The 24884-nt window shown below is 49.6% G+C and overlaps 1 protein-coding gene across 2 annotated transcripts in view; it reads left to right on the top strand.

Moving 5' to 3' along the window:
* Positions 1-24884, top strand: part of ctnna1 (catenin (cadherin-associated protein), alpha 1) — a 115106-nt gene that overhangs the window by 69583 nt on the left and 20639 nt on the right. For both annotated transcript variants that reach the window (XM_061235033.1, XM_061235034.1), the window contains 6 exons: positions 6206-6298; positions 7187-7343; positions 8178-8378; positions 11290-11441; positions 19617-19727; positions 22758-22939. In XM_061235033.1, the coding sequence (XP_061091017.1) occupies positions 6206-6298; positions 7187-7343; positions 8178-8378; positions 11290-11441; positions 19617-19727; positions 22758-22939 (896 nt within the window). The remainder of the gene's footprint in view (positions 1-6205; positions 6299-7186; positions 7344-8177; positions 8379-11289; positions 11442-19616; positions 19728-22757; positions 22940-24884) is intronic.

Genomic DNA, 24884 nt, shown 5'->3' with positions numbered 1-24884 from the left:
GCGTGCGCGCGCTCTTGAGTACGTGTGTGCTGGGTTCTGCTGTGCTCCCATTGACACAGACTCCCTACAGAACTCTTCCTGCTGAAAATCAATGCGTGCTAACTGGAAAAATATTTAGGAACAGCTAAATGGAATGCATTAGTGCAGGGGTGTCGCTGCCTTCCTGGTGGACCGCAGTGTCTGCTGGCTTTCAACGTGTTTCAGCACAAGTGATTATTGCTAGTCTTTCATTGGCCAAAAAGCACACATTGTTCTTAAGGCTTTAATTGGCCGATTGAAAGGAAACCACAAATACCCTCTGACACTGCGGCCCTCCGGGACACCCTTGCATTAGTTTGCCAAGTGTCCACTTCGGATCACGTGTCCGTTACCTGTAGCGTAGTGGTTAAGGTGCGTGACCAAGGGGCCCTTGAGCAAGGCCCTTAACCCCACTTTGCTCCAGGTGGGTAAAAGCATCAGCTAGATAACGCATAATGCAAACCGTATGTTGCATGGCCAAAGCTTTTGGGCACAGGCAGATGAGGCCATTTGCCAGGGCTTGTAGCCCGTCCGTGTTCTCAGACGGTTTCCCGCAGGAGAGAGGGTAGAGCCAGGGTGGGGCGCGGGAGAGGGGCCGGGATGTGCCCGGAATAAGCATCTCCCAATTTGCGTGGCGGTCTGGAGGCCCTCGGAAGCCCGCACGCTCCATTAACGCGTCCGGAATGGGAATACCGCACCGCTGCCCAGGAAATGAGTGCCTCCGCAGGGAAATTAAAAGGTGGTAAATAATCTTTTAAAGAATAATCTGTTTAAGAAGCGGCGGCTGAGACTCTGGCCTGCTTTAACTCCGGCGAGGATCTCGTTATCGCCGCGGCAACCACGCGTCCACGGGGTAAAGCTGGGTTCTGATTGGACGACGGCCAGGCTCATTCATCATTAATTGCCTCTACCACGTACGTAAATTAGCAACCTAACATTAAGTGAGGATGAGAATAGGCGATTCAGCCAGGAAATGCCTGCCTTTTTCTTACCAATACACTGTACTTAATGCTGAGTTTACCTAAAAGATGGGTTATATCCAGCAGCACTGTATCAAGCCTGCTCTTGAAAACCCCCAGAGTTTCTGCCTCCTTTACATGACCTCACAAGCTATTCCACACAGTGACCAAATAAACCGCAGTGGCCACTGGGTGAGAAATAAATCACTAAATTAAGTTCCATATTAATAGGCTGAGCATACTCACAGCATGGACCTTGTGCTGAAGCACTTATTCTCAAAGCAGAATTATAAAATGAGTACCCTTGTGCAGGGTTTGTTTAGCTACAAGATGGCGGTGCGAATTGTGAACGTGTGTGTCGTTTTTGGCCCACCAAATTCCTCAAATTCCACAGCTGCGGTGATACTTTTGCAGCTAAGCTTTCTAAGGGCCGGTTTCAGACGCCGCTTAAGCTCAGTCCTGGACTAAATCGAGTTTTGTGCGGAAAATCTCGTGAAATTTTGAACCTGGTCTAGGACAAGGCTCAATTTCTTGTTTGCGAAACAGGCGCTCAATGTTTTAAGTAAGAGCAAACGTGAAAGGGAAAGATTTCGCTGGCTGACCCAGCTAATATTGGATGGATGTGGAACTATAATGAGCCCTGTTAGATAGTCTCCCTGGGTGTTTTGTACATAATTATGTCATTACTGCATATACACGAGTGGGGAACAAATGGATGAGAGTGCAAAAGGTGCCAAACTCGCCGTCAATTTTTGGCTCGTCACGGCAGATGAAAGCTTTTTTGCTTTGTTCCCAAATCTCTGGATTTATGACTAAAACATTTGTGTTAATTTGATCCAGACTGACTGAAGTCTGCGGTGACAGACAGCAGCAGCTGCTGTAGCCTCCTTAAAGATTCAGCGCTTTGAACAGACCGAGTGTTCACTTTAGCTATGAATCGTTCGATGAAGTTTTTCTATGAAGTGTAAACTAGAATATTAATTGTGTCAGTGTTTGGATGAGTGCGCATGTGTGTACATGTGTTTGTCTGTGCTCACTTGTGTGGGTTTGTTACACGACTGCTGTGTGTCTGTGTACGTTTGTGTGTGTGTGTGTGTGTGTGTGTGTGTGTGTGTGTGCTTGTTTGCAAGGGAGAGTGTGCGTGTGTGTGCATGTGTGCGTGCGTGCGTGTTAGTGCGCATGTGTGTGAGTGTGCGTCAGTTTGTGTATGCGTGAGTGTGTCTGTTGTGTCTGTTGTGTCTGTTGTGTCTGTTGTGTCTGTTGTGTCTGTTGTGTCTGTGTGTGTGTGTGTGTGTGTGTGTCCGTCAGCGAGCCTTCACCCACCTTGCGATACACAGAAGCCTCTAAGACATTCATCCTGTTTTAGTACCTCCCTCAGTCTGGCCATCCCTCACTCTGTATATTCCTTGATTTAATATTTTGGACTTCCTCCAGGTAAGGCTAAATATTGCCTTCGAGTCGAACATTAAAAATAGGATCCCTGAATAGAAGTCTTTTGAGACTACGAGATGGAAAACGAGGACATTACGCTGTGTGGGTGTTAAATGTTTTGATTTACCTGCCGCGCACCGCCCCTTCGCACACATTACATCGGCTGGAGCGCCGATGAGTTTTTATACGGGGGGTGAGGGCGAGACGTGTGCGGTCTCGCGCGGTTCACCGCGCGGCTCATTGCGGTCTTCACAGGCCGTTTCGCCCTCTCTCACGCGCTGTTTATGAACACATTCATCTCAGGTGTGTGCGATTGGGAATATTTGTTTATTATCGCTATTATTATTTGTTTTGGTGCGTTGTCGAACACTGCAGTCGGTTCTGGTTCCCGCCGCACACAAATATAGCGGAGGCATGTTTCCGAGCTCCACCAGACCTCGGGAATGCTTTACAGTTCTGTGCAACCGTCTTCGGCACCGTCGATATTTCTTCTATAAGTTTGGTATTGGATGTTTATTTTTTCTGCATTAGATAGTCAGTAGGATAAATTGAATGTTAAGAATTTTGGAGTATTTCATTAAAATGAAGTAACATATAAAGCCAATAGACCTCTTTCCTGATAAAGACTTGATTGTGACTGTCTGGGATTACCTGGGGAGCTAAAAGACAGTGCAGAAGAACTGTGGCAAGTTCTCTATCCGTCTATATGTGTATTCAGTGCCAGAGTGCCAATAATACTGGAGCCTTGTGTGTGCGCGCGGGGGTCTGTCTGTCTGTCTGTCTGTCTGTCTGTCTGTCTGTCTGTCTGTCTGTCTGTCTGTCTGTCTGTCTGTCTGTCTGTCTGTCTGTCTGTCTGTCTGTCTGTCTGTCTGTCTGTCTGTCTGTCTGTCTGTCTGTCTGTCTGTCTGTCTGTCTGTCTGTCTGTCTGTCTGTCTGTCTGTCTGTCTGTCCTTATTTTGGAGCTGGTATGGATTTGTTTCTCACATCAGAGAAAGGGAGCGGGAGGGGAAAGTTACAGAGGAAGGATGCGCAGGAAGCCCACACACTCAGCGTACGCTGTCCTCACAACACACAGACCCGAGTTCACACACCCAGCGCAGCGTTTCCTGTAGGATCGCTTCTGCCCCGTTATTAAAGCCTCGTTTCCCTCCGCATTACAAACTCCTGACATCTCAGTGCTCCCCTGCCCCAGATAAACCAGCGTGCCCAATGAGCGCGTAGCCTAAAGGTAAACACACGCTGTCCAAGTAATTTATTTATTTAAAAGAAAAAGTTGACGTTGTGCTGGATCTCACAGCATGTGCATTTCTTGTGAGTCGAGCCGATCGATGGAGCGCGTTCGAGTCGAAGGTCGCTGTAGATACAGAGCGCCTCCACCCGCTCGGAGCTCCGGTCGTAGAGCGTCGATGAGGGTCACCGATGGGCCGTTTTCAGCATCACAGTGCACCATGGGAAACCACGTGCAAAGCCGAAAAGGCTCGCTCAATGCTCCATGAAATACTGATATTTATCGAACCGCGCGGTCACTTAAGGTGCAATTTAAACCGGCTTGCTTGAAAAGCATTTTTCTGAAGAAGACCCGTGCGGTCGAAGCGTTAACCGAGCAGTTCGATAAATATCTGTATTTTTCTCGGAGCATCTTCTGCGTTCCTGCGTTCCCTGGACTCCGCTCCTTGCTCCAGTGTTCAGTGCGCGTCTGTTCTTTCCGTCGGCCCATGGGGACCACCGCTCTCCGTGAAACCCCAGTCACCCGACCGCAACCGTTCCGTAACAGACGACCGTCTTCCGCCAGCGACAACGTTTCGCCTTCAATCAGCTGCCAGCGTTTGGACCGGGCCGGTCGATGAGTTGAAACCAGGCTCGTAAGCGCCCAGAAATGTGCCAAAAAAAACCAGCGGACCCGGCACCCCCTCCCATCCCTGATTTAGGGGAAGTCTGTGGAGGACATTTTGAGCCGTCGTGGGCTAGCGTAGACTGTTAAACACGCTTCACTGGGAATATGGGCGGCATGCACCCGTGAATGAAATTTTTTTTATTTATAATTTTTTTAAAAGGCCTTTTTTACGGAAATGCGGGAGACCGATGGCAGAACACAGCCCGGCGGCGTTTAACACGTGACGCGGCACGGGCGTGATTTAAAAGCCATTTGCCGCGCCGGCGTCCGAAGGTTAGTTATCAGAGGAAAAACACTCCCGGGTCTCCCCTTCACCGTTTTCAACGCGCTATTCGGCCATCCGTTTCGCCACGTCGACAAATCCATCGATAAATGCGTTTATTTCGAGGGTGCGTCTGTGCGCGTATGCGCCCGCGCACGTTAACACCTGCGCTTAGGGCACCTGCCCGTCTGCCCACCCGGATGAGCGGACCGGATCCAGCTCTAGGTTCAAAAGGCCGGCTTCGAAACGCGTTTCTTAGCCGGAACGAATCTTCAAAAGCGGTAAATAACCCGCCATGGCTCAAAATGACCAGATAATTACCTACGGAATGATTAGAACTATCAGCATGTTACAGAGCAGCGCATTAAAATAGGTCTGTAATTTGCTTTCGTAAAGCAATGTTTGTTCCAATTACAAAGGAACATCTCTGGAACAAAGAGAGCCGATAGATTATTATTGTTTTCATGTTTTTCCTTTAATGGCGACGGATACCGGTCCACATCCCCATCGCCACAGAGGTTTTAATGGATTTCTCACCCACTCGGCCCTGGGAATATGGGGAATGGGGCCGGTGTGGATTTTAATCCGCCGGATAAATCGGATTCCCTTCCCAGGGAAAGGCGGCGTGCGGCTCCCAGAGGGGATGTTGACACGGCATTAACGTGATGTCACACGCACAGAAGCCCGCACGCCACACCGCAGACCGCAGTTTAAATAGTGTGCGTCTCGGATTTAAATGCTTTTCTGTGCTCGATTAAACCTGCCTGGTGCCATCGAGCCGACCAAGAGGACCAGGAGGTGCGGTTCCCACGTTTTGAGAGTGTTTCATAGGTTCCAATGCACCAGACAAGCTCAGTAAAACGCAGAAGTATTTTAATCAGTGTTCGGCCCTGCTCTCAGGGGCGTGTGCGCGACTGCGTTCTCGCCTGCCGAACCTCCGTCCCTTCGCCTGAACACTGTCCGCTTCCAAAATACACTCCTGCTTTTCGCTGATAATATTGTGCTCGTAAATTTTTATACATTAAAATAGTATTCATGTGAGAATTCATGACGCACGCAATGCGGGAACAGTTTGATGAAATAATAAATACTAGTAGCTAAAATAAAATGTGTTTTGTACTCAAATTTAATGCAGTAGGTGTTTTTTTCCGGTTTTCCCAGTAGTAATTCAACAAAAAAAAATTCAAGCCTGAGAATATCAAAAAATGTTGCAGTTTGTTGTTTTTTCCTTTTTTTTTTTTCTGTGTGGTTTTGCTTCCTTTTCTCGCTTGTTTATGAGAGAGTCCCAAAATGCAGTGTGCGGCTGTTACTGTGTGTGTGTGTGTGTGTGTGTGTGTGTGTGTGTGTGTGTGTGTGTGTGTGTGTGTGTGTGTGTGTGTGTGGTTACCGTAACAGTATTGCCTGATTGCTGGCATTGTGTGCGTGTTCATTGATAGACTGCCAGGTTGCAGTCCACGGTATGCACGTGCTGTGTTTTTCCGAGAGAGCTTATGTATGTGTGTGCGGGGTTACGTTATTGCCTGACTGCTGGCATGCTGTGTGTGTGTGTGCTGACAGACTGCCAGCTTTGCCGTGTGCTTGCTGTACATATACGTTGCGGTATGTATAGACAGTGCCAGAGCTCTGTTTGTGTTCCCGCAGGTGGCTAACCTAGCCTGCTCCATCTCCAACAACGACGAAGGCGTGAAGCTGGTCCGCATGGCTGCCTCCCAGCTGGAGACACTCTGCCCCCAGGTGAAGCCCTCGCCGTTACCCAGCGTCCCTTTAATCCGCCTAATCGCCGCCATCCACCCCCCGCTTTGATCCCCGCAAATCTGGGCAGGGAGGGGAGGGGGGGGCCGCGGAATTCACCGGGGACACCGGGGCGTAACGGCTGCGGTGATGAATTACAATGCATTGTGGGAAACGTGCCCTGATTTTCACAAAGCCACGTGGTGCCCGCGGCAAGGTTGGCGGGAGCCGGCAGCTTAACGTGCGGTTTAGCGCGTGCTTAATGAGCCGTTAGCGTGTGCTTAACGTGCGTGCCACGTCGGCTTCATTTGCGGGGGGACCACGCCTAATGGTTGAGAAGGCACACCTGGACTGCTTTAACCTCTTAAGACCTGACGTACACATGCGTGGACTCCACATTTTGGGCTGTACAACCATAATACTTAATTCTTAAGACCGAGAGTCCACATATGTGGACATAATTTTTCTCAAAAACGACATCATGTCAAAAGATGATGCTTAGTTTTTATACTTATCAGGTCCCAATAAGCCCAAATAGCAAAGAGAAATTAAAAATGCATACCAAAAAAGAGTGCGGGTCTTAGGAGGTTAAGAATCGGTCCAGGTGTCCGCTTTGTGTGCACCAGTCGGCGTGGTCCTCATTGCCCCCGCTACCTTCCCGCAAACGGAGCCGACGTGCCCCAGCCACATTATCTTTACCCGGAACCTGTGAGAAGGAGGGAGAAGACTTTGATTATTTCTAGCTGAACACTCTCCCCGTATCACACAGCTGTAAATCAAAACGGCGGTGACATCCGGAAGTTCTGTGTCTCCCCGTGTCCAGCTCGTCTGTCCTCTCAGGCGCGTCACGGCTTAGCGCGTTCTTAACGTGCGCGTCACGCGCTGTTGCAGGTGATTAACGCGGCCCTGGCCCTGGCCGCTAAGCCCAACAGTAAGGTGGCTCTGGACAACATGGACCTGTTCAAGGACCAATGGGAGAAGCAAGTGCACGTGCTCACCGACGCCGTCGATGACATCACCTCCATCGACGACTTCCTGTGCGTTTCGGGTAAGGGCCCGGCCGTCAGGAGCTGGGGGAATCCCGACCTTCCCCCGCTGGGAATTCTGGGCTGCCTGTTGACCTTAGAATTTGTTTTAAATCTGACGGTAAGATTAGAATGTACAGTTTAGTCATTTGACAGGTGCTTTTAGCCAAAGCGCGTTTCACATTTTAAGCAAACGCCGCTAGCTATAGGCTGTGTTCGCGAGTATAGCTGTCACCTTCAAGGTGCACGGCAAGTCCTCCAGTGTGTTTAGCTACAAGCTATAAGCGCCAACGGCGTCGACCAATTAGGTCGTGCTTCTTCAGTGCCCTCTGGCAGACAAAAGGAGTCTGGCATCAGCACGAATACACTGGCCATCGGCATTCTGTCACCACACCCCTATGTTTATACTGATTCCACTGTTGCACACACACACACACACACACACACGCACGCACAAACACGGACATACATACACACACATGCGCACATGCACACGCAGACACACACAGACACACACACACACACACACACACACACACACACAAATGTGCTTGCTCAGGCATGGTTTTCATTTAGAGGAGTGTGTCTTTGGGCCCAAGGACACTCCTGAGAAGAGCCCTGTAAAGCTGCCCTCTTAATGCCTGAGAGTGCGTTAAACACACACACACACACACACCTTCATACACGTGCACAACCACACACAAAGCACAGACGCATGCACTGATACGCACACGCCCCCACTCACAAACACACTCTGTCTCACACACAAGCGCAGTCCCATGAACGCACACACACGCCCCAGACACACGCGGTCGTCCACCGCACGCTCGCGTTGAACAAGGCGTTCTCTCCCACAGAGAACCACATCCTGGAGGACGTGAACAAGTGCGTGATCGCGCTGCAGGAGAAGGACGTGGACGGTCTGGACCGCACGGCCGGGGCCATCCGCGGTCGAGCCGCCCGCGTGGTCCACGTGGTCACCTCCGAGATGGACAACTACGAGCCCGGCGTCTACACCGAGAAGGTTCTGGAAGCCACCAAGCTCCTGACCGACACGGGTGAGCGGGACGACACTGGGACCTTGTGTGTCTCTGTCTCTTTCTCTTTCTTTCTCTCTCTGTTTCTGTCTCTCTCTGTCTCTCGTGTGTGTGTGTGTGTGTGTGTGTGTGTGTGTGTGTGTGTGTGTGTGTGTGTGTGTGTGTGCGTGTGCGCGCATGCTCCGTTTTTCTGTTTTGCTTTGTGTTTGTTTTGTAGATTTGTGTGTTTTGGTTTTGTTCTGCATGAAATGGCCTGTGATGTTAAGTTGCAGTGTCACAATAAATGTGGCTTACAACTCAAACTCGCTCCCTCTCTCTTCTTTTCTGTCTCTCCCTCTCCTTCTCTCTCCCCTTCTCTCTGTCTCTTGTCTTTTCTCTCTCTCGCTCTCTTGCTCTCCTCTCTGTCTCTCTCACTCTTCTCTCTCCTTTGTCTCGTCTCTCTCTCCTCTCTCCTTCTGTCTCGCTCTCTCCTTCTCTCTCTCTCTCTCTCTCTCTCTCTCTCCCTCTCTTTCTCTCTCTCCCCCTCTCTCTCTCTCTCTCCCCTCTGTCTCTCTGGTTTGAATGATCGTGCAGAGCGTGTGAATTAAGAGCCCTCGTGTTATAATTACTGGTGTTGCTGGAGCAGCGTAGCCATGGTGAATCTGAGTGTCTGGCCCTGCTGCCATTGTGTTTCTGATAATTATAGATCACAGGGGACCTGTGTATCTCTCATACATGTGTACATGCACACACGCACACACACAGAAAAGCGTGTACACATGCACACACACAGAAAAGCGTGTACACACACACACACACACACACACACACACACAGAAGCGTGTACACACACACACACACACACACACACTTGCCCTAAACCCTGGCGCTGAGAGAGCTGTGCTTTAATCAGCAGAATGTCCTGCAGTAACCCTCTTTCCCCTGCAGTCAGTCAGCCCCTCTGAGAGTGTGACTGTGACTTTGTGGCTAGCTGCTTTCAAAGCGCCCCAACCCACTGGCAGAAGCCAAACCCCCACCTCCCCCCTCCCTAAAACCCCCACCTCTGTCCTTCTCCCAAAACTCTCACCTATGTCCTCCCAAAACCTTAAACCTTCATCTCTGTCCTTCTCCCAAAACTCTCACCCATGTTCTCCCAAAACCTTAAACCCCCACCTCTGTCATTCTCCCTAACCTCTCACCTCTGTCCTCCCAAAACCTTAAACCCCCGCCTCTGTCATTCTCCCAAAACTCTCACCTATGTCCTCCCAAAACCTTAAACCTTCACCTCTGTCCTTCTCCCAAAACTCTCACCTGTGTCCTCCCCCCAGAACAGTCACCTGTCCCCCCGGAAATTCTCCCCCAGAACCCTCATCTTTCACCTCAGAAAAACCCCACCTCTGTCCTTCTCCCAAAACTCTCACCGATGTCCTCCCCCCAAAGAAACACTCACCTCTGTCTTCCTCCCGAAAGCCTCACGTGTGTCCTTCCCCCCCCAGAACCCTCACCTTTCCCCCCCCAAAGAAACCCTCACCCTCTGCCTTTCTTCCTAAACTCTCACCTGTACCCCCAGAAGCCCTCCCCTCTACCCTCACCAGAGTTTGCAAACGCAGGCTGTTGTGAGTCGGGGAGGGCATTGTTCCTGGTTCTCGGAGTATCCCAGCAGCCCGTTTCCCACAGACCCCGGGCGCGTGTCCTGCGATGCTCCCCCCCCCCCCCCGAAAACTACCCTCAGCGGCCGTCTAACAGAGCCCGGAAGCCAACCCGACGGCAGAAGCGGAATAAATAGATTAAAATAAACCCAGAGTGCCCGTTTCACTTTTAATCATTGGTACACTGCCTCATTAATGATTTAAAGATCGCCTTTCCCCGCCCGCTTAGCACTAGAAAACCCTTCTAAAAACAGCGGTTCCTCCTTCTGTTTAACTCCGTCCTCCAGATCTACTCTGCCTGCTCTTGTGCGTCTGAGTGGTTATTAATCAGGCGGGGCTGCAGCCTGTTTACTCAGAGCAGATGTGCAGCGCGCCTTTGAGAAAGTACATCAGGTGCAGGAGGGTGAAGGTCCGTGAGAGAGCACAGCAACATATTCCATTTACCACCATAAAGAATACATATCCACTCATTCTCATAGTCACTCGAATGTCTGTGAATTGATGTAGGATTTCTCAACTGTTCGATCACAATGAGAAAAGAATCTCACGGTTTTAGTGATGTCACAGTCGAGTGAACCCCAGCGGAGTTGGAAAGTCCAGGGGTCAGAAAGTTATAGTCCTGGCATGTGTTAAGCCCTGTCCACACCTAGAACTATAACTGTAGCTATAATGATAACGATGTGAGCATCCACAACCATGAAAGGTAACGTTCTGTAAATAGCCTTCTGGCTGTGTTATCTGCCATTTTGAACGTGACGCCCAGTAAATTTGGATGGATTTTGATTGTCAACTGAAAAAAAAAACGCTCTGAAATCCCAGTGGTATTGTTCATGACTCGTTGTTATAGTTGTGGTGTGCACTCCGCTATCCACTTGAGTTGGACCGATTTTTAAAACAACTTATTTATAGTTCTCCTTGTGGTAGGGCCTTTACTTCCGCCCATTAAGTTGGCAAGCTGTTTTCACTAATTACCTCCATCTCCTCGCTGGGAAATTGTGCTAATGAGCAAAATACCAGGGAGGACTGTTACTTTGTGAATCTAGCTGTGATGTCAGAGCGGAGTCTTGACGTACGCGGTTGTGCGTTTGTTACCTGGCAGTGATGTCACAATGGAGTCTGGCATACGCGGTTGTGCGTTTGTTACCTGACAGTGATGTCAGAATGGAGTCTGACGTATTCGCTGTGCGTTTGTTACCCCACAGTGATGTCAGAATAGAGTCTGACGTATTCGCTGTGCGTTTGTTACCCCACAGTGATGTCAGAATAGAGTCTGACGTATTCGCTGTGCGTTTGTTACCCCACAGTGATGCCCCGCTTCACCGAACAAGTGGAGGCTGCAGTAGAGGCCCTGAGTGCCAACCCCACCCTGCCCGTGGACGAGAACGAGTTCATCGACGCCTCGCGGCTGGTGTACGACGGCGTGAGAGACATCCGCAAGGCCGTGCTGATGATCAGGGTGAGTCCTGCGCCCACACGCACACAGGCACACGCACACGCACACGCACACACCCACACGCACACACATGCACACGCATGCACACGTACACAGATGTACACACACGTACACACACGCACGCACACACGCACGCACACACACACACACACACACACACACACACACACACGCACACACATGCACACACACTCACACATGCACATGACTTAACAAGGTGAGCATCACACACGTGTGATAAGATGGATAAGCACTCATGATCTCTTAGTTAAATGACCTGGTAATGTCATCGCCTTCTACATACTGATATAAATGTCCCATCAGCAGCCTAGCGGTGCTGTTAGACTGCAGGCTATTACAGAAACACCGGGGGAATGTGAAGGTGTGACATCACACGTATGCGATTAGAATATTCTCACTGAACATTCTAATGATGATGTAACAATCGCAGTCAGTTATTGTAAGAAATGGGGTCTAGAACTCTTACCAAAAACATTCCAAAAGAGCTTATTCTTCAAAGGGTTATGGGGCGAGATCACAAATATGTGATTAGAATGTTTTTATTTGAATATTCTAATGATGATGTAACAGTCGCTGCTGGTAGTTGTAAGGAATGGATTTCTAGAGCACTGACAAAAAATTCCCAAAAAAACCTTACTCTTTGAAGAGTTAAACCTGTCTGCTTTCTCCTCTGAGATCGTTTTAACTTCAAATCAGAACTGATCTCACTGCGAGATTTAGTTTGAAGCACAGCAACTCACCAGGGGGGTGATAGCAATGCATTTAATGATAAATTAATGCACTCGTTTCTCTGCAAAATTACGCAGGGAAAAATAATCTAGTCTTTTAAAGAATCAAAAGAGATGATTAAAGGTCTTTTCCAAAATTCTTTTGAATACTCATAAGAACACCAACTACATAAAGCATTCAGTCGCTACTTCTAACTGAAATATTGGGATTATCTGGCAAGCTTGTTCAAATGTGGATATTTACCACGGTTATATTTGTTCACGGTTTAAAAGTGTTGATGTCCTTATCTGTTCCGTTGTGTTTTCACTGTAAAACAGTCCACTTCATGCAGCATGAGTGGCCAGGGCTGCCTCCGGCATTGCAGACAAGCAGCGGCCTAATTGACCGGGTTATTCTCTCCCCCTCCGTCAGCGTTCGTACCTTTGGGTTAGTGTTCGTTGGGGGGGGCGGGATGGCTCCAGAGACGGGGTGCGGGCGTGGGCGTCGGGCCTAATGGCCCCCAGGCCTTCTGAACACAAAGAACCGCGCCGTCGTTACGGAGTGAGCGGGGGGCGTTCAGACGGCCATTTTATTGAGCCCATTACCGGGAGAGGCCTTCCTGCCCAGGAGCGAGTTAATCAGCGCCGCGTGTTTAATGCGGGGGCCCGGAACCTTCCGCCGACCGCTGAGGGGCCCCTCCCTTCAGCTCTCCCCCTCATCTTCCCTCCGTCTCACCCTCCCCTGCTCTCCATTTCTATCTCACGTTCTCTCTATCTCTCCCATTCTCCGTCTCTCACGTTCTCTCCATCTCACACTCTTACGTTCTCTCCATCTCTAGCTCTTACATTCTCTCCATCTCACGCTCTTACATTCTCTCCATCTCACGCTCTTACATTCTCTCCATCTCATGCTCTTACATTCTCTCCATCTCACACTCTTACATTCTCCATCTCTAGCTCTCACGTTCTCCATCTCTAGCTCTTACATTCTCTCCATCTCACGCTCTTACATTCTCTCCATCTCTAGCTCTCACATTCTCTCTATCTCTAACTCTTACATTCTCTCCATCTCTAACTCTTACATTCTCTCCATCTCACGCTCTTACATTCTCTCCATCTATAGCTCTCACATTCTCTCTATCTCTAACTCTTACATTCCCTCCATCTCTAACTCTTACATTCTCTCCATCTCTAACTCTTACATTCTCTCCATCTCTAACTCTTACATTCTCTCCATCTCTAACTCTTACATTCTCTCCATCTCATGCTCTTACATTCTCTCCATCTCACAGTCCATTTCGATCTCTCTCGTTCTCTCCATCTCTCCCATTCTCCAGCCCTCATGTCATCTTCTCTCAAGCATTCTCACGTTCTTTATCTCTCCCACTCTCCATCCACCTCGCATTCTCTCCATTTCTATCTCACGTTCTTTCTCTCCCACTCTCCATCCACCTCGCATTCTCTCCATTTCTCTCTCACGTTCTTTATCTCTCCCACTCCATCTATCTCACTTTCTCTCCATCCCTCATGTTCTCTTCATCTCTCACACATTCTCTCTCTCTATCGCCTGCATTCTCTCCCACAGTCTCTCCATATATGTAATCTCCGTCTCTCACTTTCTCTCCATCGCTGGTGTTCTCTCCATCTCTCCCACGGTCTCTCCGTATACGTCACCCCCCGTCTCTCACATTCTCTCTGTACATCTCAGCCTCTCTAAAAGCCGTGTCTGGGTCAGGTACGCGTTCGAGTCGATTCCCCTCCAGCAAAGGCCGTTTGACCCCTGCGTGGACACACACTCAGGACTCACTTCACCTGCGGGAACGTGAGGAGCACTTAACTCCTCGGTCGCGTGTGTGTGTGTGTGTGTGTGTGCGGGAGGGGCGCTGGTGGGTAATTGGGTTTTTTTAAACGAGCTGCAGATGAGATCTGCGCTCGTATGTGTGAGTAATGGAGGTTGCGAAGCCTCGGTGTCTCCAGCGGGGGAGAGGTGTGCGCTGACGTGGTGGATAGGGCCCCTGATTCCGCTCGGCAGGAGGGAGAGAAACTGATAGACTCCCCCAACAAACATCACTTTAGGAGGAGGGCCAGGTACTGCAGGGTGTTCTGGGTAAGCTCTCCTCCAAGAGCAGACACGCGGAGTCCCACGGTTACCGCTGATCATTTATATATATATATATGTGTGTGTGTGTGTGTGTGTGTGTGTGTGTGTGGTGCGGGAGGGGGTCGGTGGATGCACACTTGAGTAGATCTCAGAGGGGAGTTTACAGTTTACATAATCTGTCCTTCAGGGAGAGGGAACATGCAGAGCATTTAGCGGCAACTTCTCACTTTCATCCCAAATAGGAGCAGGCAGCTCTTTCTCTCATGCACGTACACGTACACACACAGACACATACACACGCATGCACACATACACAGACCCTCACATGCTCAGCCACACACACGCGCAGCCAAACATACGCGCACACACACACACACACACACACACGCATACATGCTCACACACACACACGCGCGCACACGCACACACACACACACACACACACAGAGCCCTAAACAGTGGAGATGAAAACAGCACAGCGCAGAGGAAAGGCGGTCATATGTGGTGTATCCGGGGGGACGTGTGTCAGAGGCCGGGGTGTTCTGAGACGGACAGCGTCTTTAACCTCGGTAAGTGCTCCCTGGTCCCGGCCTCTGAGCGTCTCCCTGCGTCTGACAGTGTGTGTGTGTGTGTGTGTGTGTGTGTGTGTGTGTGTGTGTGTGTGTGTGTGTGTGTGTGTGTGTGTGTGGGGGTGTGTGGGGGTGTGTGGGGGTGGGTGTGGAGGTCATTTGTCCCGTTCCTCTGTGACCGCTTGCGGCTGGCACCTGTAGGTGTTGCGGTGCTGTGGTTTCGCTCGCTCGTCTTTAGCGTTGTTCACAGCCGATGTGGAAGGGCGCTGTTCCAGAAGGCGCTGGCCGGTCTGTTGCTCAGTCAGACTGTGTGAGGCTCGCGTGGCTATCCGACCCTGTGATGCAACAGGTCAAGCGCCCCGTCTCTGCACCTGTCTGCCCGTTTCTGCGAAACCTGCTTAGGTTGTGTTAATCTCAGATTCTGCAGCTCTGGGATTTTTAATCTGATGGATTAACATTCCCCTCCCAGTCAATTGGATTAAGTTTCCTGTGCTCCTATTGGCTAGTCATCAGTCTCCAGTCTGCCTCAGACAAACCTGTATGACGTTGCCACGCAATAACGGTTTCACAAGCTTGGCCGAGCGATGTTCGTATTTCCTCACGTACGCGAGAGCATTGAAGTTCCGCTACCTCACGTAGAGTTTAATAACCTGTTAATCACCCGTTAAACCTTTAGTTCTGTGTTTAACTAGCAGTACTAGCATCCTGAAGCCAGATCACGCGTGTTCTCCAGCCGAAGCCGGATCACGCGTGTTCTCCAGCCGAAGGACCTCGTCCAGATGTCTCCAGAGCGGCGTTCGGTGATCAATTCATCATAAACGTTTCGGCGAGAGTGTGTGTAGCCCCCTCTACCTTCAAAATAATCACTCGGCAATCATTTAATCGTTACATAAGGCTCTCCAAGTCCTCGTCTCTGCCAAAGAATGCAATTAGCCAATGAGTAAAGAGCCGGTTTAGGCAGCCTCCCTGTTGATAGGCCACGGTTGACAGTAAGATGAAATTTGTTTCGAGCACTTTTGCGAACCATCAAGGCCCTCTTCAGTCAAGGGCATAATCCATTTGCCTCTCATCACACTGATTATATGTAAATTTAAATCAGTTCTCTTTTTATTTTTTTTTTTACTTTTTATTTTTTTTTATTGCCCTGATGCGTGCTTTTATGCATCTGGCCACCCTTAATAATCCCGTCTGCGTGTGAATGGGGAACGCGTTGTGCCCGGAAGAATGCGGTTTCGCTCCAGAAATCGGGCCGGGCCTGCGGGCTGTGGAGCGTGCTCTCCCCCCCCCCCCCCCACCACTCACCCTTTGTGCTGGGCGTAGCAGGAAGAGGCTAACAGAAGAGCCACATTGTTCCCATTGTGTGGGCCATGTGGGTTTTTGGGTGAGGCGCGCCCGAATGCATGGGGTTTGTGGCAGCCTGACTGCTCATGAAGGGCCCTAACCCAGTTAAATGGATGATGCGCGCTCGTTCGTCTGAATTCCTCTTCTTGTAGCGGCGGTTGTCGTTTGGGCGCATTGCTGTCAGAACTGCGCCCTGTTTCACAAAGCAGGAGTACTGAATAAATGCACCATGTAAAACCCAGAACCCTCCCAAATGTGGAACATGGTCTGAAGTAAAAATAAATAAATAAATAAATAAGCTGTACCAGGTTGTACTCTGTGAGTTATCCAGCTAACTCCGCAATCCTGCTTCCTGAAACACTCCCCTGGTCTGTCAGATGTGAAACTTTTTGCATATTTCTTTAACCCTTTGCTCTGCTCACAAGCCTAACCCTGTCCCCAGCCTCACCCTGTCCCCTGCCCAAACCTCCAGTCCCTGATGAGTTGGTTGGGTTCCGGTTTTCCTGCAGAACCAGGGTTCCAGGGTTAGAACACAACCAGATAAAAGCACATCATCAGGTTCCTAGCTGAATCAGAGGTGTAAAATCCTGGGGTCAGAAGTCCTTGCCATGTATTTCTACTGACCATTAACTCAGCCAGCTGATTTTAGTCATTAGTTCTTCCTCCTGGCTGAAAAACTGTGCTGATTGGCAAATCCAGGTGATTGGAACAAAATGCTGGGATGGATTTTTACTTTCTGAACCTTGATTTTACACCTCTGAATGAAGCCAACGGGGCTGCTGAACTGACCCAGTTTGCCCCGGGACCGTGTCAAACTGAACCCCCCACAGCACAAACAACAACCCTGGACCACCTCAGTCCCCAACCTAATTTCCTGGGTTTGAGAGAGGATAGAGTCGTATGGGATTGTAATATTGCACTTGACCCCCCCCCCCCCCCCTCAAACAGACAGGCTTGTTTTCTGTGAAATGAACAAGCACAGATAACCGAAGCGAAAAAACAAAATGGGCCCCTGTAGTAGTATTTGTATAAAATACGTAAAAAATAAGTTTTTATACGTGAAACGGTTGCGTGTGCAGTTTTTTAAACTTTATTCTACAATTGTTCTAAAAGTATTATTCATTTGGCTTCTGACATGTAGCTGTTTTTTGAAGATTTGTCTTCTGAAATGGCGTGGGCGAATGGAATCGCGTGGGCGAATTTTTACCTATTTACCCCTCTGAGCTCAAGCCGTGTAATCTGTGTGCGCTCTCGCTTCTAAATGTTCTTTATCTAAACTCAGCCCGTCTGTACCCGCACGATAAACAGGAAGCTCAGTGTGTGTGTGTGTGTGTGTGAGTTACTGATTAGTGCTGATTTATTATGCAAATTAAGAGGCTGATCACACAGAATTGATCAGCGGTGGCCCTGGATTTACGCAGCACTGCTCCAGAGCCTGTACAGCACGTAGGACCGCATGCTTCCAGCTCAATTTCTGCACCTCCCTGTGCCTCATTTATGTTCTTCCTGTACCTCCTAATGTGCTTCCTGTTCCTTATTCATGTGCTTCCTGCGCCTCTAATGAACTTCCTGTGCCTTATTCGTCCATTTCCTGGACCTCGTTAAGGAACTTCCTGTGCCTCATTTAAGTTCTTCTTATCTTCCTCTTTAATGAACGTCCTGTTCCTCGTTAATTTGCTTCCTGTGTCTCTCTAATGAACTTCCTGTGCCTCATTTATGCACTTCCTCTTCCTCGTAAAGTTCATTTCCTCCCAATTATTCATGCACTAGCTATTGCGGTCCCCTAATCTCTCCAGTGCGGATCCCGCCCCTCGTCAGTGCACTTCCTGCGTCCCGTGAACGCAGTGCGCCCTTACTGTCCGGCTGCGGTGCTTTGTCACAGCAGCCCGGCGGGTTTTGGCGGTCGTCTGTAGTGCAGGGCCAGGGAGCCGAGCTGGAGCTCCGGGGGTGACGTCACCCTGGGTGACGGGCAGGGGCGCAGGAGCGGGCCGGCGTGTTTAGCATGCGGCGCAGGCTGTGGAAAAGGCCACGCTGCTGCCAGCACAGGAAAGGGCAGAGCCGCAGAGGGGAATGGGAGCGAGCGCCCCGCCCTGCTCCCGCCGCCCTGCCTGTCCGCCTCTCTCTCTCTGTCTCTCTCTCTCTCTGTCTCTCTCTCTCTCTCTCTCTCTCCCTCTGTCTCTCTACGTCTCTCTCTCTCTCTGTCTCTCTCCCTCTCTCTCTCTCTGTCTCTCTCCCTCTGTCTCTCTCCCTCTGTCTCTCTCCGTCTCTCTCTCTCCGTCTCTCTCTCTCTGTGTCTCTCTGTCTCCCTCTCCCTCTCCCTCTCTCTCTCTCTCTCTCTGTCTCTCCTTCTCTCCCTCTCTCTCCCCCTCTCCCTCTCTCTCTGTCTCTCTGTCTCTCTCCCTCTGTCTCTCTCTCTCTGTCTGTCTCTCTCTCTCTCTCTCTCTCTCTCTCTCTCTCTCTCTCTCTCTCTCAGTAACAGGACAGGGCTCCAGGCCTATCCCAGATGAGTGTCTTGTCTGCCCCCCCCCCCCCCCCCTCTGTCTGAAAGTGCGGGCAGCACATTACCTTTGATTTACAAATTAATTTGCGGGTTTACAGTGTGCCGTAGCGGGCCAGGGGAGGCATCCATCTGAGCACGCTCAGTTGGCATGGGAGCAGGGCCCCCACCGTAGATCATAATCAGGACGGTTCCATGTTCTGCGCCTCCCCCAAACCCCCTCTCTAAATCATGACGGGGCCCGGTTCCGTGTTCCGCGCCTCCCCCAAACCCCCTCTCTAAATCATGAAGGGCCGGTTCCGTGACTCACTGTAATGGCTCTGTGGAACACCACACTACCAGGCCCACGCCGTTTCCGCGTTGTGTTTCACTGCGCCGTTATTAGCACTTGGCTGAGGCCCTCACCTGCTGAGCACTGACTAACACAAAGCGAGATGTCACCGTCAGGAATACAAAGTCCCCGCGCTTCCCACAGAGAAAGGGCTCAGCAGGAAAGCTTTTGAGCGCTAATTTCATAAAAGCAGCTTATGAAACTGAGGTTTAGCATCATCGGGGGGAACACCGTTCTGGTTCTTCTATCGTGGCAGGAAACTGATATTTTACACGATTTTGAACAATTCAATTTAGTTTGCCACCAACGCCTTTTTAATACAAATGGATGCGACGTAGGTCTAACGAAACCAGCTAGCTGATCCGTTGCTTACCTGTGATTTACTAGGTAAGAACAAATATGAAATTGATTGAAGTGTATTGTAATGGCCAAATAATTGCCGCGCACTAGCTTTTCAAACTGTTAGCCAACGTTAGCTAATGTTCGTGGCGAACAGAAAAATGTTTGAATATGTTAGCGAACGTGAGCGACCACGTATTGAGTGTTGTATTGTGAACCTGTCGGGTTCTGCGTTCTCATTATGACGTTCTAACGTTCTCCTCGCCCTGCAGACCCCGGAGGAGCTGGACGACTCCGACTTCGAGACCGAGGACTTCGACGTCCGCAGCAGGACCAGCGTGCAGACGGAGGACGACCAGCTCATCGTCGGGAAGAGCGCTCGGGTGAGACGTCCCATTGGCCAGACGTAGGACAGTCGCGGCCTATCAGGGCACACCACAACTCCGCCCCACCCACCTCAACCTCCACCAACCGTCAATAGCCAGAGAGCTATTGAGGGGGGAGGCTCCATCGGGCTTGGTTACCGATGACGGCTGACTCAGCTGAGAACCAATCATAATATTTTATGAAGCAGAAATGCTTTTTAATTGGCTAATTTAGTTTTTAATAACGGAATATCAGCCTGCCATCAGGAGTCGGCGAGGGGGGAAAAAAGCTTTTAATTGTAATCAAATGAGGGGGTGTTTCTTTAAAAAAAAAAAAAAAAAAAAAGGTTTCTTTGTCCTTTTTCAGTTATATTGAGAATTTAAGTGGTAATGTTAGCCTAGTTCTGACATATCACGGTTGGTAGACTCTGGGTAATTAGTGTACCTTAGTGTATCGAATCGATGCATTAACAGGCTGGGGATGTAAGAATAATACGGTTTTTAATAATGTGCAATATGTTTAATGGAATTGGAGTGCAAAGACTGAATGTGTTAATGGTTTTATGGGGGGGGGGGTTTCTGTGGTATGGAAACCCTTCAGCCAATATTCAGTGGTTCTGCGTGAATATAGCGGACTCTGGCTGTCTCTGAAATGAGATGTTAGTTCTGCAGAATGACATAAACCTATTTCTCACATTTCACCACAGCGGGGAGGTGTACTTTTGGGCAAGTCAGCACTGCCATTCTGCAATCATATGCTGCAGTGGTATAATTGGGTTTATGGTGGACTGCTTGGGCTAGTATGCGGCTGATGGTTTTAGTCTGTGCGGTCAGTGTGCATTTAATGTGCGTTCACTGGTTAGGGAGTGTCCTGTGGTTCCCCCCATGGGCTTTCTGGGCCATTTTACTGCTTTATCCACCCCCAGTTATTACCATCTTCTCTGAGGGAAGCACAGAGCAGAGCTTCTCCTTAAACAGCGTTGCGGTGTCAGCCGACACTCATCCGTTAACACCTGCACGCGGACGGTCATGTGACCGCCCGCCCAGCCGCCGGAGGGTAACCGCGGCAACAGGTGAAGCGCCGGCGGGCTTTTTTCCGCGAGGCCGCAGCGCCAGCCCCCCCCCTCCCCTCCTCTCCCTCAGCTCCGCTCGGTTGCCGTGGCAATGCACGGAGACACGGGCCAATGGGAGCGGGGCTTAGGCGCATTAAGCCGGCAGCGCAGCCCAGGGTATTTAAATGGATTCCCACAGCCCGAGCCGACGGGAAGTTTCTGAGGGACGACGGGCGCGGAAGAGCGGCTGGCCTAAAGAGGTCCTCTGGGGGAAAGAGCCTTTCCTCCTTCAGGGACAAGACTCGGGATCTCTGGCCCGGTCCGACATGCCAGCAACCCGCCGCACCTGGCTCCAAATGGCCTTCGCTTTGGATTCAAATGCTTTTTCTGCGCTCTGTTGAGCTTGCCTGGTGCATTTGAGCCCGCACGGAGGAGCAGCTGGGTGGGGGTTTACTCTTTTTGGGCTCTCTTAATTGGTTCTAATACACTAGGCAAAATTAGTCAAATGCAGAAAAGTATTTGAATCCAAAAACAAATACTATTTGAACCCAGGGTCTGGTTTGAAGACGTGGTCGTCGTTGGCCTTTAACGTGCATCTTATGGATATGTGGGCCATTCAGAACTCGCAAAGGAAGGGCGTCCAATTAATTCGTTTTTTTTTTTTTGTGATGGGTTCCTGGTCCTAAAGTGAACCGCCAGTTTTGTGGCTGTCTATGGCACTATAGGCAATTAAATACTGCACTGACCAGGACTCGTATTACAAAAATGTCACCTTTGCATTTTAATTAGTTTTTCTTTTTTCTTTGAAACTCTCCGGCAGACTTTTTATTAAATGTTATGGAGATTAATTTTAAAGACATTGAACGCAAAATGAATGTCACAGAATGTCGTGGCGAGTTGAATTATTTGAAAGAGAGCGAGACAGAGAGCGCTTTTATGCGCGGAAAAACACTATCCTTAGCTTTCTGGGTCGCCTTCAGTTTAAAGGTCTTTCAGTGGCGGCCATCTTGTTTTGCTTTCAGAGTTTGAGCAGAGGGTTCGAAGTGACCCAGAATTGACCCGTCGTATTTAAATCCCAATACTAAAGTCATTGTTAACCAATTGCATGTCCCTGTGTGTGTGTTTGTACATGCTACGGGTATAAATCTCGGTCCTCACATTGATTTGATTATGATTCTTTTTGTTATTTTCATGTGATTCAGTTAACTTCATTACAAAATTATTTAGAAAACTGGAGAAATTGACTCAGTATTAGTGGAATATAGAATTAAAACAATACACAAAATGTAATGTTCTCAGCACATTTATTTTCAAGAAGTGGCATATTTAAATTTCTATAGAAATTGTTGTGTTCGTCAATTATAATCGATTCCAAATCAATGCGGTTGAATTGCCACCTTAAGATCAAATTCTTTGCTTCCCTAGTACACACAGCCGTAATGTTCTGGAGTCATTCTGCGTTGTGCTAAATCCCTCTCCTGATGCCTTTCAGTAAACACAGGGTGACTCGGTTGCCTGGGAGACCCCAAAAGGCCACCCTTGTTAGCGTGTTTGGCAGAAAGCGGCTCCAGATGTATTTAAATGAAGTTTTTACCCTGGCAGATATCTAAACCTTAATAAATTAAGCCCACTAGACACACTCCAAAGCTAGTCAATAGAAAGTGCTTTTCCCCTGATATTTGTCTTGAGGAGGATAATTTTTATTTTTTCTTAAGTGATGGATACATTTACACAGGATATTAAGCGCCGGAAAATGAATGGAGCTCGTATTGATCTTCAAATTACCTCAGGCAATGAGTAAAATAAATGTACGTTTGCTTCTAGGTGCAGGGCTGGTTCCAGCTCTTCCTGGGCTGTTGCGACAGGGCTATCCTTCTCCAGTTGTCTTTTAGCCCGCGTCCTCCGCCCGTGCTAACGAGCTAACGTGGGCGTGGCAGGGGATAATGAATAAAAAGGCTAAACGTGCTAACCCTCCCCCCCTCCTCCCCTTCTGTAGGCCATCATGGCTGAGCTTCCCCAGGAGGAGAAGGCGAAGATCGCCGAGCAAGTGGCCAGCTTCCAGGAGGAGAAGAGCAAGCTGGATGCCGAGGTGTCCAAGTGGGACGACAGCGGCAACGACATCATCGTGCTGGCCAAGCAGATGTGCATGATCATGATGGAGATGACTGACTTCACCAGGTGGGAACAGCCACATCCTGCTCTCTCATATTCACACACACACACACACACACACACGCACACACTCTCTCACTCACTCTCTCTCTCTCTCTCTCTCACACATTCATAGACAAATAATTTTTAGACTAATACAAATGTATTTAAAGAAAAGAAAAAAAAAAAAAAAAAAAAACTCTCTCTCTGGCTCTCTGTGCCTCTGTCTCTCTCTCCTCTCTGTTGTCCCTGAAAATCCACCGCGGCAGAGTGAAAAATGCACATACAAGCCTTTTAAAATGTCAGCCCCCTCCCCTGTACAACATTAGCATAATTCTGCCTCTGACCTGCCTGCTACCTAGTTTAGCTGGGCTCTGTATTTATAGATTCATACAGGAACAGAGTCTTTCCAGTGGAGAGCCCCATTACACACACATACACACACGTACATACTCATTCCCGGGCCTACTTCAAACACAGGCATTCCTACCACCCTCAGGTTTCTGCACTGTGTGTGTGTCTGTGTTCGTTCATGTGCATGTATGTGTGTGGATGTGTTTGTGCTTTGTTCTTGTGTCCACTCTGGTACACATCACAGTACTGTAGATGTCACCAGGGCGACAGGTGACCGGGTCCCCAGCCCGGCCAATCCCACGGGCTCAGAGAGGCGTCTGCGTTCCGCACTGAAGGATCAAGGGAAAGGGCTCCTTCATCCAGCCTCGCTGCGCTGCATGCTAATGCCATGCAGATGTATGCAAATAGACCTGACTCTCACAGCCAGCACGGGAGAATATGGACATGTTTTAATTAAAATGCATATCAGCACTCACTCTGTGTGTGTGCGTGTGTGAGTGCACGCGTCTCGTGTGTGTGTCTGTGTGTGTGCGTCTCGTGTTTGCATTTTATTATGCTACATTATTATTATTATTATTATTATTATTATTATTATTATTATTATTATTATTATTATTGTTATTGTGCTGCCTTCTGTAGAATCTGCACGACCAAGTGCTTGTGCAGCTGTGTGCTGCTTTGTGGTGAATTGGGTTCTCGCCTCTTTCACTAACGCTCTCTTCACACACCGTTCTCAAGTGAAGGAAAGCTTGTGCATGTGAATGGACAGTGAGAAGGGTGACTGGGCGGGTCCTCGGCTGGACTCCGCCCCTCAGCTGCCAGGCATCCCCAGGTTACGCTGTTAAAAGCAGCCTTATTTGCCGCTGTGAGATGGTGTTAAAGGTTGGGCAGGTCTAGGTGTGGTAGCAGGTTAGATTGCAGGAGCAGGTCTAGGGATTGTAGCAGGTTAAATTGCAGGGGCAGGTCTAGGTGTTGTAGCAGGTTAGATTGCAGGCACTGGTCTAGGGATTGTAGCAGGTTAAATTGCAGGGGCAGGTCTAGGGATTGTAGCGGGTTAAATTGCAGGGGCAGGTCTAGGGATTGTAGCAGGTTAAATTGCAGGGGCAGGTCGAGGTGTTGAAGCAGGTTAAATTGCAGGGGCAACTCTAGGTGTTGTAGCAAGTTAGATTGCAGGCACTGGTCTAGGGATTGTAGCAGGTTAAATTGCAGGGGCAGGTCGAGGTGTTGAAGCAGGTTAAATTGTAGGGGCAGGTCGAGGTGTTGTAGCAGGTTAGATTGCAGGGGCAGGTTTCGTAGATATTCTCCCAGCTGCAGTTCCTTAAGTTGCCCAGGACGTGCACACGTCTGGGTGCGCTCATGAATAAAAGATCTGCTGCCCCTGTCGGTCCCGCAGTCTCCACACACGCACCCTGTCAGCCCTCTCCCGGGGGGTGACCTTGCGCGCACAGCAGGGTCTGCCCCGCTGAACCCCCCCCCCCCTCTCTGCCCCCCTGAATTCACACCATCGATCGGTGGGGAGGAGCCGGCGGGGGCTCGGTCCACAGCGGGGGGGGGGTGTTCCCCTGCCGTTACAGGTCACGGTACCGCACCTTAAACCCGAGGCATTCAGACGGGACGA

This window comes from Conger conger, chromosome 3, assembly GCF_963514075.1.
Source record: "Conger conger chromosome 3, fConCon1.1, whole genome shotgun sequence".
Lineage (NCBI taxonomy): Eukaryota > Metazoa > Chordata > Actinopteri > Anguilliformes > Congridae > Conger > Conger conger.
The sequence above is the reverse complement of the archived record's forward strand: the minus strand, read 5'-3'. Positions and strand labels throughout refer to the sequence as shown.